The 13,323-nt window shown below is 44.5% G+C and overlaps 1 protein-coding gene across 1 annotated transcript; it reads left to right on the forward strand.

Annotated features, from left to right (window-relative positions):
* Positions 1-517: 517 nt before the first annotated feature.
* ywhag1 (3-monooxygenase/tryptophan 5-monooxygenase activation protein, gamma polypeptide 1) lies at positions 518-12,491 on the forward strand. Its single transcript, XM_035527212.2, has 2 exons — positions 518-757; positions 8,809-12,491. The coding sequence occupies exons 1-2, from the start codon at positions 671-673 to the stop codon at positions 9,463-9,465; spliced, it is 744 nt and encodes a 247-aa protein (XP_035383105.1). The 5' UTR covers positions 518-670; the 3' UTR covers positions 9,466-12,491.
* Positions 12,492-13,323: the final 832 nt, after the last annotated feature.

The following is a 13,323-nucleotide window of genomic DNA, read 5'->3' on the forward strand; positions in this document are numbered from 1 at the left end:
GTTCTCCTTCATTAGACACACACAAACACAAAATAAAATCAAGCAGCTGCCTGTTGTTGCATTGTGCCATGGTGAGTTTGGACAATATGGAAGAGGGTGTGGAGAGGCAGGAGGTAGAGAGGGAGAGGTGCACTATCTTCACTTGCACAAATAAATAAGAAACATGTCAGAGTTATAATGACAGGTAAAACGTTGGTGGCAGCTCATCAGAGAAAAGGATATGTTGTCCGCATGATCACACCGCACGTTCTAAGGATGTTTTACAAGCAGTTTGCGGTGAGACTGATTGTGGGGCGTGCCAGTATTGAAAAGAGCTTTTCAAACGATTGTCCACTACATTTCCCATTATCCCTCTGGAAAAAAAATCCCAAGCTCCTGATTCCAGAGCTGGAATATGATTCGCGAAGTCATTCTCACGCAAACGCCCACTTTCCAAATAAGGATCGTTACGTCACCACGCAGAGGCACGCCTGTTCGTCTGTGATGACGCAACTGAGAGAAAGCGTGAGGAGGGGGAGGGGCCGTCGCTTCGGCACGCGCAGACAGCAGGGAGCAGCCGCAGCAGCAGCAGCGCGAGGACCTCCGGTGCGTTCTACTGCATCGCCGCCGATCCGACATCAAACCGTTTAACTGTTCAAACTCGTAAAGCAACCGTCTCTAACATTTAAAAATGGTGGACCGCGAACAGCTGGTTCAGAAAGCCAGGCTGGCCGAGCAGGCTGAGAGGTATGACGATATGGCAGCTGCCATGAAATCGGTAAGTTGAACGCCGATGTTTTTTCGATAAGTGACTGATCGTCAAGTCCGTGACGGTCTCTCTTTTATTTCTCTTTTTTTTTCTTGCGCTTAATTGACGCTGTCATTGTTCATCTACTGGCGAGTAAACAGATGATCTGTACTTGACTATTTAACTAATACCTAGATTCAGAAATATATAAGTCAGACGGTGTGAAGGCTGCAAACTGCTGACTTAAATGACTTTTATGGCGTGTTCATTTTCTGGCGAGGCCCTTAAAGTGCTTAAAAGCATTGATCCAATTTGACAGATTACAGTCATGTGGCGTTTTAAAAGATGACTAGTCTTATCACGGTTTCCCGGTAACCACATTTCGCCTTAAAATGTCTTACTTAAATTCATTTATGTTTCATGGTCGACAATAAACCGTTTGAGGATTTAAAATGAATCAAGCAGTTAAGAGGAATTGCGACCGAATGCGGACTGTTTGATGTTGGGGCGGTGCCTTTTGCCAGATCCCTTTGAACAACCGAAGTACATGGCCATAGAAGGACCGAGTTACCTTTCGAAACCTTCAACAATGTCATGACTGTGGCTTGTGCGAGGTTCATCATATATTGTGCTGGCAACGATAAAATGAGAGGAAAGAAGAAAAATGTGTGTGTGTGTGCGCGCGTGTGTGAGCGAGCGAGTGTACGTTCGGTCATTTGAGACAAACCGGATTACGCGCGGACCACATTTTAAGGATGTTGCCTGACCAAGGTGTCCCGTTATGATGTTGCATCGTGAAAGGCTCGCTGGCGAATCCGTTGTAACTCCGTTCATCTCTCTATTGTGGAGGATGCGGCGGTGTTGGTGTGCGGTACACTGCAATCAACCCAAATCTTTTGCGCTCAGGTCGACTTGCTTTGTGTCTCGGAGGACCGAAATGAACAAATAACTGAACGCGAAGTGTCCTTTGACGCATGATTCATAACTCGCTGTAGCAAACGTGGGGAGACAACTGAGCTGATTCTTCAGTATTTCGGAATAATTGTCATGTTGCAATGAAAGGAGCAGATTAGAACGATGACGTTCGGCTCCGAGCAAGCTCGCGCGACAGAAGCGTCCCCAAGGCATTTACAGGTTCGCTCCCATTAGGCGTGTCGCAGCGCGTGCCAAGGTGCAACGTCCGTAATGCACCATTTCGTATGATACGTCAACCCTCACCCAAAAAAGGATGCAATCACGTAGACCTTGTACTATTTTAAAAAATGTAACATTTTACAGGCTAAACCTTCATATGTCACCACTTTCTAACACAATAGCCTCTTAATTGTTATCCTACTTACACATTTTAATTAGACATATAGGTCTATAACTTAACCAGCCCCTATAATCTGTCCAGTGTCCGTGCAAATCAGATACCTTAGTTTCACTAAACCTTAAATGTGGGTCATAGTCATTATGATAAAGGTGTGTTGAATTGTAGGCTAAATCGCAGCACGGTGAGGTCTTGCCTCAAGGCTGACAAACACTTCTCCTCCAGCTCTCTTGAGCAGAGGGAGCAGCGGTCTGTTCGGATATCTGTGGGACGTGAGGCCCTCCGCCGAGGGGAAAAATGCTCTGTCATGGTCCGATGGTGTCTGTCCTGGCGGGAGGGAGTAAGCTGCCTCCCAGGGCACCCGACGACACGTGCTGCTCCCTGGTGCCATCATCTGATACGCCAGGCTGCTGTCAGGACGCACCAGCCATCGCCCTTCCTGTTTCCACCGTTAGCGTGCTGCACGACGGCTGTCCCAGTGCATAGGCACGGGTATCGGGCCCCATTGTCTTTTCATGCCACTCGCTTTTACGTTCCGTAAAGATGCAGAGCTGACGTGGCGTGGTCCGTGCACTTTGCAGAGTGCACTCGGGTTGCTACAGGGCACAGACCAGCATGCAGCACACACTCGCTCAGGAGGATGTGTACCTTTATGCTGATACAGCACCAGGTCGCCCCCCCCCCCCCCCCCCCCCCATTTTTATCTCCACCATTGATGATGATGATGGTGCCAAACCAGGTTAGCAGCACAGGGCCACTTCAACCAAAGCCACCTGCATGCGGATAAGGGGTTCATAGGCAAGTAAGGATGGTGTAAATCTCTCCTTGCAGAATTTGAGCCTCACCTATGCGGAATATGACATGATAACAAAAAGGTATGGCACCCTTTTACACTAAGACATCCGGATGCGTTGCAGTTTGACTATGGACACGAATTATCCGGCCTAAATGCTTGAATGGCTAAGTCCCGCCTACCGTTAACAGCACCTATACTCGTCCTCGAGACGTTCACTTGAGCTGGTGTCACTATTAGCAACGCATTGCATCATTGCAGATGTATACCATTTAAAATGAGTCCAAAAGAGCAAGGCTGGGGTGCGGGGTGTCTGATGCCAGCTGGATTTGCAGGAGATCTGGATGACCCTGTTGCCAGGAGATCAAGGCAAGGTTAAGGATGAGCGGCAGGGGCTTACCCTAAATCCATCCAAAAGTATGCTGTCATTAAGAGGGTCCCTGCACAGCAGAGGTCCAGCAGGGCGTGTCTGAAACCACGCCTATCGCTCCATGAACAATCCCTCACTACTCCCTGACCTAATAAAATATCACAATCCCTCCCTTGGCGACCTAATAAAATGACACAATCCCATCCTCTGTAATGCAATAAATTAATCGGAGTGATGGGGACAGCTTTTGTAGTTATGGCGACGAGTCGTAGTAGCCATGCATGTCATACACGTATCGCATAACAATTACCGTTATTGCTTGTATTGTTGACGAGTGCCATTATTATTACATTACTAGTCCATACAACCTTACTTCCAGTCTACAAAAAAATGCTAGAAATTAACATATTATTTTTAGCCACCTAACACTGTTATTTATAAACTAACGATATTTTATTAGTGTCACAACCCAGCTCCCAGTACGCCTGTAGTAAGTACTGGGTATTCCTGTTTACACTAGCTTATAATAACGTCTGTGAGCATTTGTATACTTTGAGCATAAACAGAGTGGCTTATGGAAAGCACATTTAAAATACGAGCACTTTCATGAGGTCAGGTCATTGTTTTGCAGCAAACGAATCAAACAAGTCCTCACAGCACATTTTTGTGCTTCTGTTTGTTATGTGTGGGAGGCAGGAGCTTGTGTAAGCCTTGTTCTGGTATGGCACCCATTTTTTTTAGTGCAACAGTGGCAAATTTATACTGATGTTTTGTGGCCTAGCTGTCACGGCGTAGTTTATATCCTCTTGCCTTTGGGTCAGGGCTTGGCTCAGGTCAATTACATTTATTCAGCCAAGACAAGCTGTTTTCTTCCTTCATAAATCAAGGTGTCAATGATGCATACAGAAAAGGCGAGGCCGGAGCTTCCGGCAGGAAATGAACAGAACAGGGAAACTATCCTGAAATATCCCGAAATCTTCAGAGTGACAAATTTCTTTGGCTGACCGCAGCATAGGGAATCATTTTCATTTTAGTTGTTTAAAGCTAAAATAATTTTGGCTGCTAATGTAAATGCTTATTAGAAATCTCAAGGTCTCTTACATACACACATTTAGAAGATTTGTTGGGGTGGCTTTTTTTTGTTGGGGGGGGGGGGGGGTTGTGTTTGTTTCTAGAAAAAAAATTGTTTGACAACACCTGAAGCTAAATTTGTCACTTAGTCCCCCATTTTCAAATTCAAGACGTCCAGTCACCCTTCAAAAGGACCTCTGACTGTCCTCATGATGTCTTGTTGTCTAAAGTGACCCACCCCCGGTACTGCTGCTGAGTAACTCTACCGCGCTACGCCAGCTTTGGCACAGGAATCAAATTGACCAACGCACTCGCTGCTGCTGGTAAGATGCGTTGCAAGTGGTTGTGCCCAGCCCCAGGCACAAGGACGCTCCACTGCGGCCTGCTACTTAAGAAGCGTTTCTGTGTTTTAAAGTTTTGATTACAGAAGCTTCATAATCAAAGAGATTCCAGCACTTTAGGGTTACATAACGGCGACTTCATGAAAGTCTTTAGGCGAGCACCGCCCACTCCCTCCCATGCACGTCTCTCCGTTCGTCTCGCTGTGCCCAGCCCCCAAACGCCCCCCCCATCCCCCAAGTTGTTCTGCGTCTCCCTCACTCTGGATCATCACATCCATGATGGAGAGAAAGAGACCAGGAATATGAACATTAGGTAAAGAAATGGAGTCTATTAATATACGCTTTGCTAACTCTAGTTGTCAAGTTGATGTTTAGATAAAACCAAGCTTAATGAGCAAACGGACAGTCTCTTTAACGATTCTGCTACTACTGGTTATCCAGTCAGACTTCCTGCCCTGCAGAGTACAAACCAAATTGGAGGAGAGGAGGAGAGATGTCTTGTTTTGCCAAATCGGCACTGTATTCTCATTGGTGAAAAGTTTAAATAAACGCAAATGGTGGACAACAGACACACATTAATAAATGAATGTAGCCTTGTTAGTAATTGGTACCATCCTGCACATATTCAACTGTGTATCCTGCAGATGCAACACACATCATAACCTGAGATGTTTACAGTGCTGTATAGTCACTGGTAGAAGACGGTGTGAGGTCCCCAAATGGGAGCGTTCCCAGTAAAGGCTAGTGTTGCTAATGTCTGGTAGCCATCGAGAGCCACAAAAATCTCCAAGACGTCTCCTTCCTGTTCCCATGTTGGCCTATAAACGGCGTGTAAACAAGGCATTACTTACTTTTAATGAAGCAAGGATGCATAACCCAACCGGCGATATTCTGTGTGAATACACAGGCTCCAAAATTTCACAAACGCCACATCAAGCCTTCAGTGTAAGTGTATTTAGAACAAAATATGCAAGGAGCAGCAGATGTATGCGTTAGTCTGGGCTCACCACTCAGGCCCTTGTGGGAGTTTCAAAAAGAGATGTGGAAGAAACGCTTTGGCTAAAAAGCCAAACACACAAATGCTGACTTATGTGCTTTTGTGTCTACCACTTCAACCAAGTATCCGCTTCCTTGTTTGAGTATTTATAGAGATATTACAAAACAAAGGAAACGTCATACAATAGACATGATATTCACAGAACTTTTACATTTCAGCATTTTTGAAGCAATGAAGTCTTGGGTTGACCGAGTGGGCTGGGCAATCACGTGAAGTAGAAGCTGACCTGAGTAACACTTTGACCCTTGGGCTCTCCCAGTTTCTGGCCCCTTGTTTTCTCCAACACATATCCATGTTGATATTATCTACCGCTCATTCTCCTGCCTTTCCTTCTCCCCAGCACTCCCGCCTTGTTCCTATCTCCGTTTGCCGTATCTCAGTTTGCCGTAACTAAGAAATGGGGCTCAAAGTCCACTGGGTGTCCATTTAACGACTGGCTGCCGGCTTTACGATAGTCTTGTGATGCAACTTTGCACCACAAGCGCCCAGAGATTAGGAGCGGTAGTCTCAGCAGAACTACAAAGAGCTAGTGGACAGTGCATTGTTATGTCCTTGCAGTGTGTTGCAATGCTGGTTGTGAAACACTGACATAACCATTTAGAGCGGTCGTTGTTCCGTACGCCTACAGCCATGCACCTACGCTCCTGGCCCAAGCCATAGGTCTACGCAGTGAAGGTTGGATATGGAGTCCCAGGTGCAAAGCTCGCACTAAAAATTCAGGGCTTTTCCTGCAGCACTGTGCTTGTCGTCGTCCATGCCTTGTGACGGACGCCATCACGTGGTTGTCCAGGAGCTCCGGCCACCGCAACGCATTTGTGGTTCAAGGGATGGAACTCAGTGAGGTGTGGGGAGGCTGGCGGAGATTAAAGGTCACGTGGTGCCTGAGCAGAGTGCGCGCGTCTGTGTGTGTGTGTGGCGGGGGGGGGTTTGTGGACTGGCCGGTGGGGTAAAGGATCATCTTCACTAACGCACACAGCTGCTGCCGCCAGCGAGCCAACTCCCTGCAGACATTGGGCCTCCCCTCCCCCACCCTGCACACCCACGCACCCTGATGCACTATGCGCATGTGCCAGCTGCTGTTACTCTCTGCTGTTAGGTATGCATTTGCACGCGATACGCAAGCATTCAAGATCCACATGCATAAAAAACAAACCAGCCAGGCGCTGCGCATTCCTGCAAACACTCACAGCATCACTGTATCCAAGGCTGCAGCAGAGAGTCGGTTGCGTCCAAACAAAGAAGATCGGCTTGTTTCTATGGAAACGGAAGATTGTGTGATTATACTGCTCTATGCTTACCCTCCCTGTACCTTCAGGTTTTTGTCTTTTGTTTAAAGAGAAATGTGTAGTGAAGAAGCCAACGGTGACATGCGATGAAGATAAAATAATTTTTAAGCCTAGATTTTGCCGAGATACTGTCAGTCATTTGTAGAGGCTGTAGATTCCTGTGGTTTACAATTGTAACCAAGATGTTGACATGCCAATATCCAAGTCCTTTACAAAAGGTATGGCATCTGAGACATTTGTTAAACATAGTATTGTATGGTATTGTTCTTGGAATGACTGGAGGCCTAAGAAAACTGGAATTGGAATTACCAGAATTGTCTAGTGGATATTCAGGAGGTCCAGAGCTTAAAGGAGGATTTTGTGCACATGGGCGTGACCTTAGTGTTTTTGGCCAGCAACGTTTAAAAAACAAACAAACAAACAAACAAACATTTCATTCGTCATTTATCATTGGATCAGCATGGCAAGTAGGAGAAAATAGTGGGAAGGGTCAGAAGAGTCATCTCCTTGGTAACGAGAGCTTGCGGTCTATATTGGTCTGTCTTAAATTTGGATGTTGACTCATAGGAAGGGTGTCTTTTGGGTTGTGAGGGGACAGAATGATGTAGCATGGAAGAAAGCACTTTCAGAAGGTAGTGCAGGAGATGGCAAGAGAAAGACAAGAGGACACAAAAGAGGGTGAAAGGAGAGGAAGTACAAAAGCTGAATTATATCCAGCATATCCTCCTGCTGGTATCTTGTCAAATTACAGTGCAGGAAGTCACTAGGAAGGAAGTACTCCAGACTTACTACATCCCCTGTTACTGAAACGTCTAGATTTGTTCTTTTGCATTGTGAAAAGGGTGAAATTACTTTTTTTTTTTTTTTTTTTTTTTTTTTAAACCACAGACTTTGGCGGTCTTGCGCAGGAAACTCATTCCAAAGTGACACCTCCTGTCTCACTGTGACACTATTTCAGTCTTCGAATGTTGAGTACATGCAGTGGATACAACATGAAGAGGAGAAGTTAGTGAGAAGGACAGTGACTCAGAGGTGACCAGCAGCCAGCAGTACCCAGCGCAAAGATGCGACGTCTATAAATGTCTTTACAAATGTCTCTACGAATATCTTCACAAATCTTCGCGGCAAATGTTACTAGTAGCACTTGCGGCCCGCACCAGGTCCTCAGAAGCTTCATTCCCAGGTTCATCTCTTCATCTCCTCCTGCTTTCCTCCCCATTCACCACTTGCATGCGGTTTTGTGCTCGTCCAGGACCCGGGGTCCATGACCCCGTGTGTTAATCCGACATCGAGTGCCAAACTGCTCTCGGGTCAGCATGCAATGTCAGCACCTTCCACCACCTTCATTCAGTATTTTTCATCAGTCATCATGGCAAACGTAGAGGGGGTACCAGTGACCCTCATGCATCAGCACTACCCTGCAGGATAAGAGGATAAGATTGGGGGGGGGGACTGTTAAATGTCCAGCGGTCTTCTCAAGGCTTGGTGATGGAAGGGATGTGCAAAGTTCTGTTTTCACTTCATGGTCCATTTTTACCAGTCAAAGCTATACACCAATCAAAGCCATGCACCCACTGCTACCCTGCTGCTGTTTTAAACCTTTTAAAACTATTTTTTCCACCCCAACTTAATTTTTGAGTGTTTATCGCTCTCTGATGAGTGTCAAAACCCCTGAAGAAGAATATTGGATAAATATTTGAGCTCTATGCCAGGAGTTGTCAAATTTAGCTGTCTACAATAATTAAAAAAAAAAACATGAAAGAATAAGATTCTGCTTGATTTTAAATAATTGGAAGAAATGAAAGACACCAGCTCAAACACGGCTCTCTCCCTTTCCTTTCTGTGTGCTAGGTGACGGAGCTGAACGAAGCGCTGTCCAATGAGGAGCGGAACCTGCTCTCCGTAGCCTACAAGAACGTGGTGGGCGCCAGGCGCTCGTCCTGGCGCGTCATCTCCAGCATCGAGCAGAAGACCTCCGCTGATGGCAACGAGAAGAAGATCGAGATGGTCCGCGCCTACCGCGAGAAGATTGAGAAGGAGCTGGAGGCCGTGTGCCAAGACGTGCTCAGCCTCCTCGACAACTTCCTGATCAAGAACTGCAGCGATGCCCAGCACGAGAGCAAGGTCTTCTACCTGAAGATGAAGGGCGACTACTACCGCTACTTGGCAGAGGTGGCCACGGGCGAGAAGCGCGCCGCAGTGGTGGAGTCCTCGGAGAAGGCCTACAGCGAGGCGCACGAGATCAGCAAAGAGCACATGCAGCCCACGCACCCCATCCGCCTGGGCCTGGCCCTCAACTACTCCGTCTTCTACTACGAGATCCAGAACGCACCCGAGCAGGCCTGCCACCTGGCCAAGACGGCCTTCGACGACGCCATCGCCGAGCTGGACACCCTGAACGAGGACTCCTACAAAGACTCCACCCTCATCATGCAGCTTCTGCGAGACAACCTGACGCTCTGGACGAGCGACCAGCAGGACGACGAGGGAGGCGAGGGCAACAACTAAAGAGGGCGGTGGGCCGGAAGACCTTCGTAACACACACCCGTCTCCTAGCTGTAATACAAAACACGAGTGCTCACTAAACTAAAGAAAAACAAAAAAAAGTCAAATTTAAAAGCAAAGTGAAAAAAAATGACAGAAAGCGGGGCCTGGAGGAACCGCGGCAGCCACGTGCGCTGATGGTCCTACCACAGCCGCAGTTCTCTTTATTTTTCCACAATTTGCAAAAATTTAGCAAATAAAATCATGATTGACAAAAATCTGAACAGAAACGCAGGTTAAATAAAAGGTATAGTGGCAATTAAAATTTGAAAATTTAAATTAAAAATCATAATAATCAGTTAAAAAAAAAATCAAAACCCTCTTCCTTGGCTGCCTCTGCGACATTTGCCAAAACGCCACTTTGAGGGGGAAAAAGCCTGTCCGTAAGTCAGAACTAAATGACGAGGGTTTGAAACGCACCTAAACACTGGCATAGGGACTGTTCTTGTAGTGAAACCTGAAGTTGAGCTGCTTATTTCTGAGTGAGGAGTAAGTGTTTTGAATTGTCAGGGGAAGATATATTGATGCTTGAGGAAAAACAAACAAACAAACAAACAAAAAACAAAGTTAAAACTTGAATGTCATCGCCTTGCAAAAGTAAGAGTTTGCAAAAAGGCTCCAGTGAGAATGAAGGGCTGGGTATTGTTTTGTCTCCGTTAGACGTATTTGTGGATCCTGATGTGAGCCCAACACAGTCGGTCAGCCATTAAAGCTGACCTGGTTATCACACTGGTTACAGGCTGCAGGTCTAAACCGCAGTTTACACACATTAAATACAATGCTGTTTCCATTATGAGCTGAAAGAATTTGTTGCCCTTTAAACAAAATCTACTACCACTCTTATTATCATTATTATTATTGATATAGTTTGGACATTTAGGGTGTCAAGGAAGATGAACAATTAAAAAAAATATATATTTCCAGTGCTATTACAGTGTAATACCATATTCCACAAAATGCACTCTATATATTCTACCATGACATTACTTCAAAAGTAATCCCTAGCAAAGCAACATATAAAAATGTGAGAAACACCTCCCCTCCCCTCCCCTCCTGGTTCTTAGATGGCCCCTATTCACTTGGATCCTTGTCGTGATACACTGAACAGAATCAACTGGAACCGTGTGACTGTTTCCTTTTTGGTGGACAGACAGTACAGTTAGAGGCATAACACTGGCAATGTCAAAATGGGAGATGATCTTAAAGCAGCTTTGAGGTTAGTGTTTTTTTTTCTTCTTCTTTTTTGTTTACTTTTTTAATTTCCGAAAAATGCACTTGCCTATTATACTGTTTCTCAGTGTAAGATGATTACTGCTCCAATATTCTCGATTATACAATATTGTGCATGCTGGTGATGTATTTATATAACGTAGCTTGACTTTATTAACTTAAAACTGTAGATGTTATGTATTCATATGAACAAGAAATTACCAGAATTCAATCTATTGTTTTTTATTTATTACTTTCTATTGGATTGTTTAAAAAAAAAAAAAAATTTTTCCTTCGATTTTTGTTTTTATTTAAATTTCTTTGCTAAAGTGCGCTATACCAAAACAGTGATTGTTAACCATAAACTGATCTGTTCTGGGCGTTGCTGTGGTGACATGCAATTCTTGTATTTGGGTTTTAATAAACAAAGGAGTAAAAAGACAAAAAAAAAAAAAAAAAAAAAAAAAAAGACATACACACACCAGTGTTAGCTTTGTTAGCTTAACGCTGTCTGTCTGGTGTTTTGTCATGGTGAAATTACGATCGCATTGTAATGATTAATGTTGTTCTTAGAATGACCTTTCCTCGTGTGTTTTTTTTTTTCTCGTCACATTATACAGTGAGATAGTGATGACTGATCAGTGTATATCAGTTCCTCAGAATCTGCGTTTCTCTAAGGAATTCACTCACGGACCATAATTTACTAATTTATGAATTCTTTTTTTTTTTTCTTCTCCTTTTAGCTGTCCCTCCTGATATCTTAAATGTGAGTCATGTAGCGGATGCAGAAGAGAAAATAACAACAATAATAATAATAATGATAAAAAGTGAATTAAAACATAACAACATTCTTCTAACCACATTTCAGTGATGCTGTTGTATTCCGGATGAGTCACATCCGTATGACCTCATCAGTAGAAAAAGTTGTTTCCTAATGTGTTGCTGCTTTGTGAAAATTATGTTTCGGAGGTCCCTGCAAACATCTGCAAAATGGTAGCACATTTTAGCAAAAGATGCTAGCATTATACGGCTTGAATGAAATATATTGTGTATAGAGTTACAGAGACAAAGTCAACAAGCAGAAGTGTATAGGCTGGTCAGATGTAACTGATTCCTGAGATAGACACACACACACTGTTTGACACCCAGTGTCCTAGATTAACCCCCCCCCCCCCAGCCCTGCCCACACAGTCCATTCAGCCACTCAGTACCATCCTCTGCCATCTCCCAGATTGCTAAGCGCTTCCTTTGCTAATGCCATATCTGTAACCGGCATCTGGCACTCAATTACTGCCAACAGTTTCAGTTTGTGAGTTGCTTCAACAAGGACTTCACTCTTTTTCCTCAAAACACTATATTAGGAAAGATTCTTAGTAACCTCTGCTTGGGAAAATAAATAAATAAAAATAATGAGAGGAAAGAGATTTGCTGGTGTCTTAGTTCATATCTCATATTATGCTCTAAAATAAGAACCCCCTGCTAAATTTAGAATCTGACACTTATAATTGGCCTCCACTAGCTTGCTATAAACACTAACACGGTGACACAGGGACTATGTTTTGAATCATCAACATCCAATAATTTCCCCTGTTAAACTGCTTTAGTGTCAGTGTACTCTGTGTCAGGCTGCTCACACATACTCTAACCCACAATTGCATATTGAGACATAATATCTGTGGTACTTTAGCTGATGGTGTATGTTTTATTGATACTGAATTGCTTCAAAGGTGTTAACTGTGCCTAAAATAAATAAATAGCAAAGAATGGCAGGGTTCTGATGATCTCGTCTGCTGTGGCATTTACTAAGGACTCACTGGGGTACATTTGCAGACTGTAAATTAAAAATGAAGGATGGAACATTAAATAAACAGTGTAAGCAGTATCCTTATTTTGTAGACGGTGTGCTCAGATAGCCCATAATTCACCTCACTGAAGTGGGATTGCAGAAATTTGGGATTTTGAAAAATGAAATAAACTCGTAACGCCTCAGAGGGCGAGACGTTCAAACAAAGCGTTTTCATCCGTTCTGTTTGTAAAATGCATCATTGACTGAAATGTACTTGATGATTTTTTCATGGCCAGCTGATATGGAGTGTTTGGCTAACAGGCGTCACACGGTTTGTGGCTCAAAACATACCTGTCCAACATGGCAACAACTCTTCCACTAACAGGCCTGGCTGGTGGTGGAGTTGTGGCTTAGTTGTTATGGCACACTGCAGAACAGGCACCACTGATTTTCCTCACTGGAAAGGGTGGCACTGCTTGTATTTCAGGGCTTGGGAGCCCTACATTAATGTGACCCACTCTCCCGTTTCCATATATCGGGAAAAGATAGCTTACGTTAGCTGTGGGTGACAAAATCAATGTTGGAATGCTGATTCAGAGGATGAAATATTATCCTTGGGGCTCTTTGCAAGATGGCAGAATGTTCTGGATCAAAGTCGACCATGCAATTTGCCTGCATAGAATAGAGTCAGTAGGACAGATGTAAGCAAATTAGGCTTGTTCTCACAGCACCAGCAGATATTGATTTGGTCATGGGGGAGGGATGGGTGTGTGTGCATGCGAGTGTGTGTGTGCGCACGCGTGCGTGCGTGTGTGTGAGAGAGAGAA

The sequence above is a fragment of the Electrophorus electricus genome, chromosome 8 (assembly GCF_041902795.1).
Source record: "Electrophorus electricus isolate QZ-2024a chromosome 8, ASM4190279v1, whole genome shotgun sequence".
In the NCBI taxonomy this organism is placed as follows: domain Eukaryota; kingdom Metazoa; phylum Chordata; class Actinopteri; order Gymnotiformes; family Gymnotidae; genus Electrophorus; species Electrophorus electricus.

Excerpts from the sequence above, each read along its gene's own strand:
- ywhag1 (XM_035527212.2), top strand. The coding sequence starts at position 671 with ATGGTGGACCGCGAACAGCTGGTTCAGAAAGCCAGGCTGGCCGAGCAG. Across the intron at positions 758-8,808 it reads TGGCAGCTGCCATGAAATCG|GTGACGGAGCTGAACGAAGC; the intron begins GTAAGTTGAACG and ends TCTGTGTGCTAG.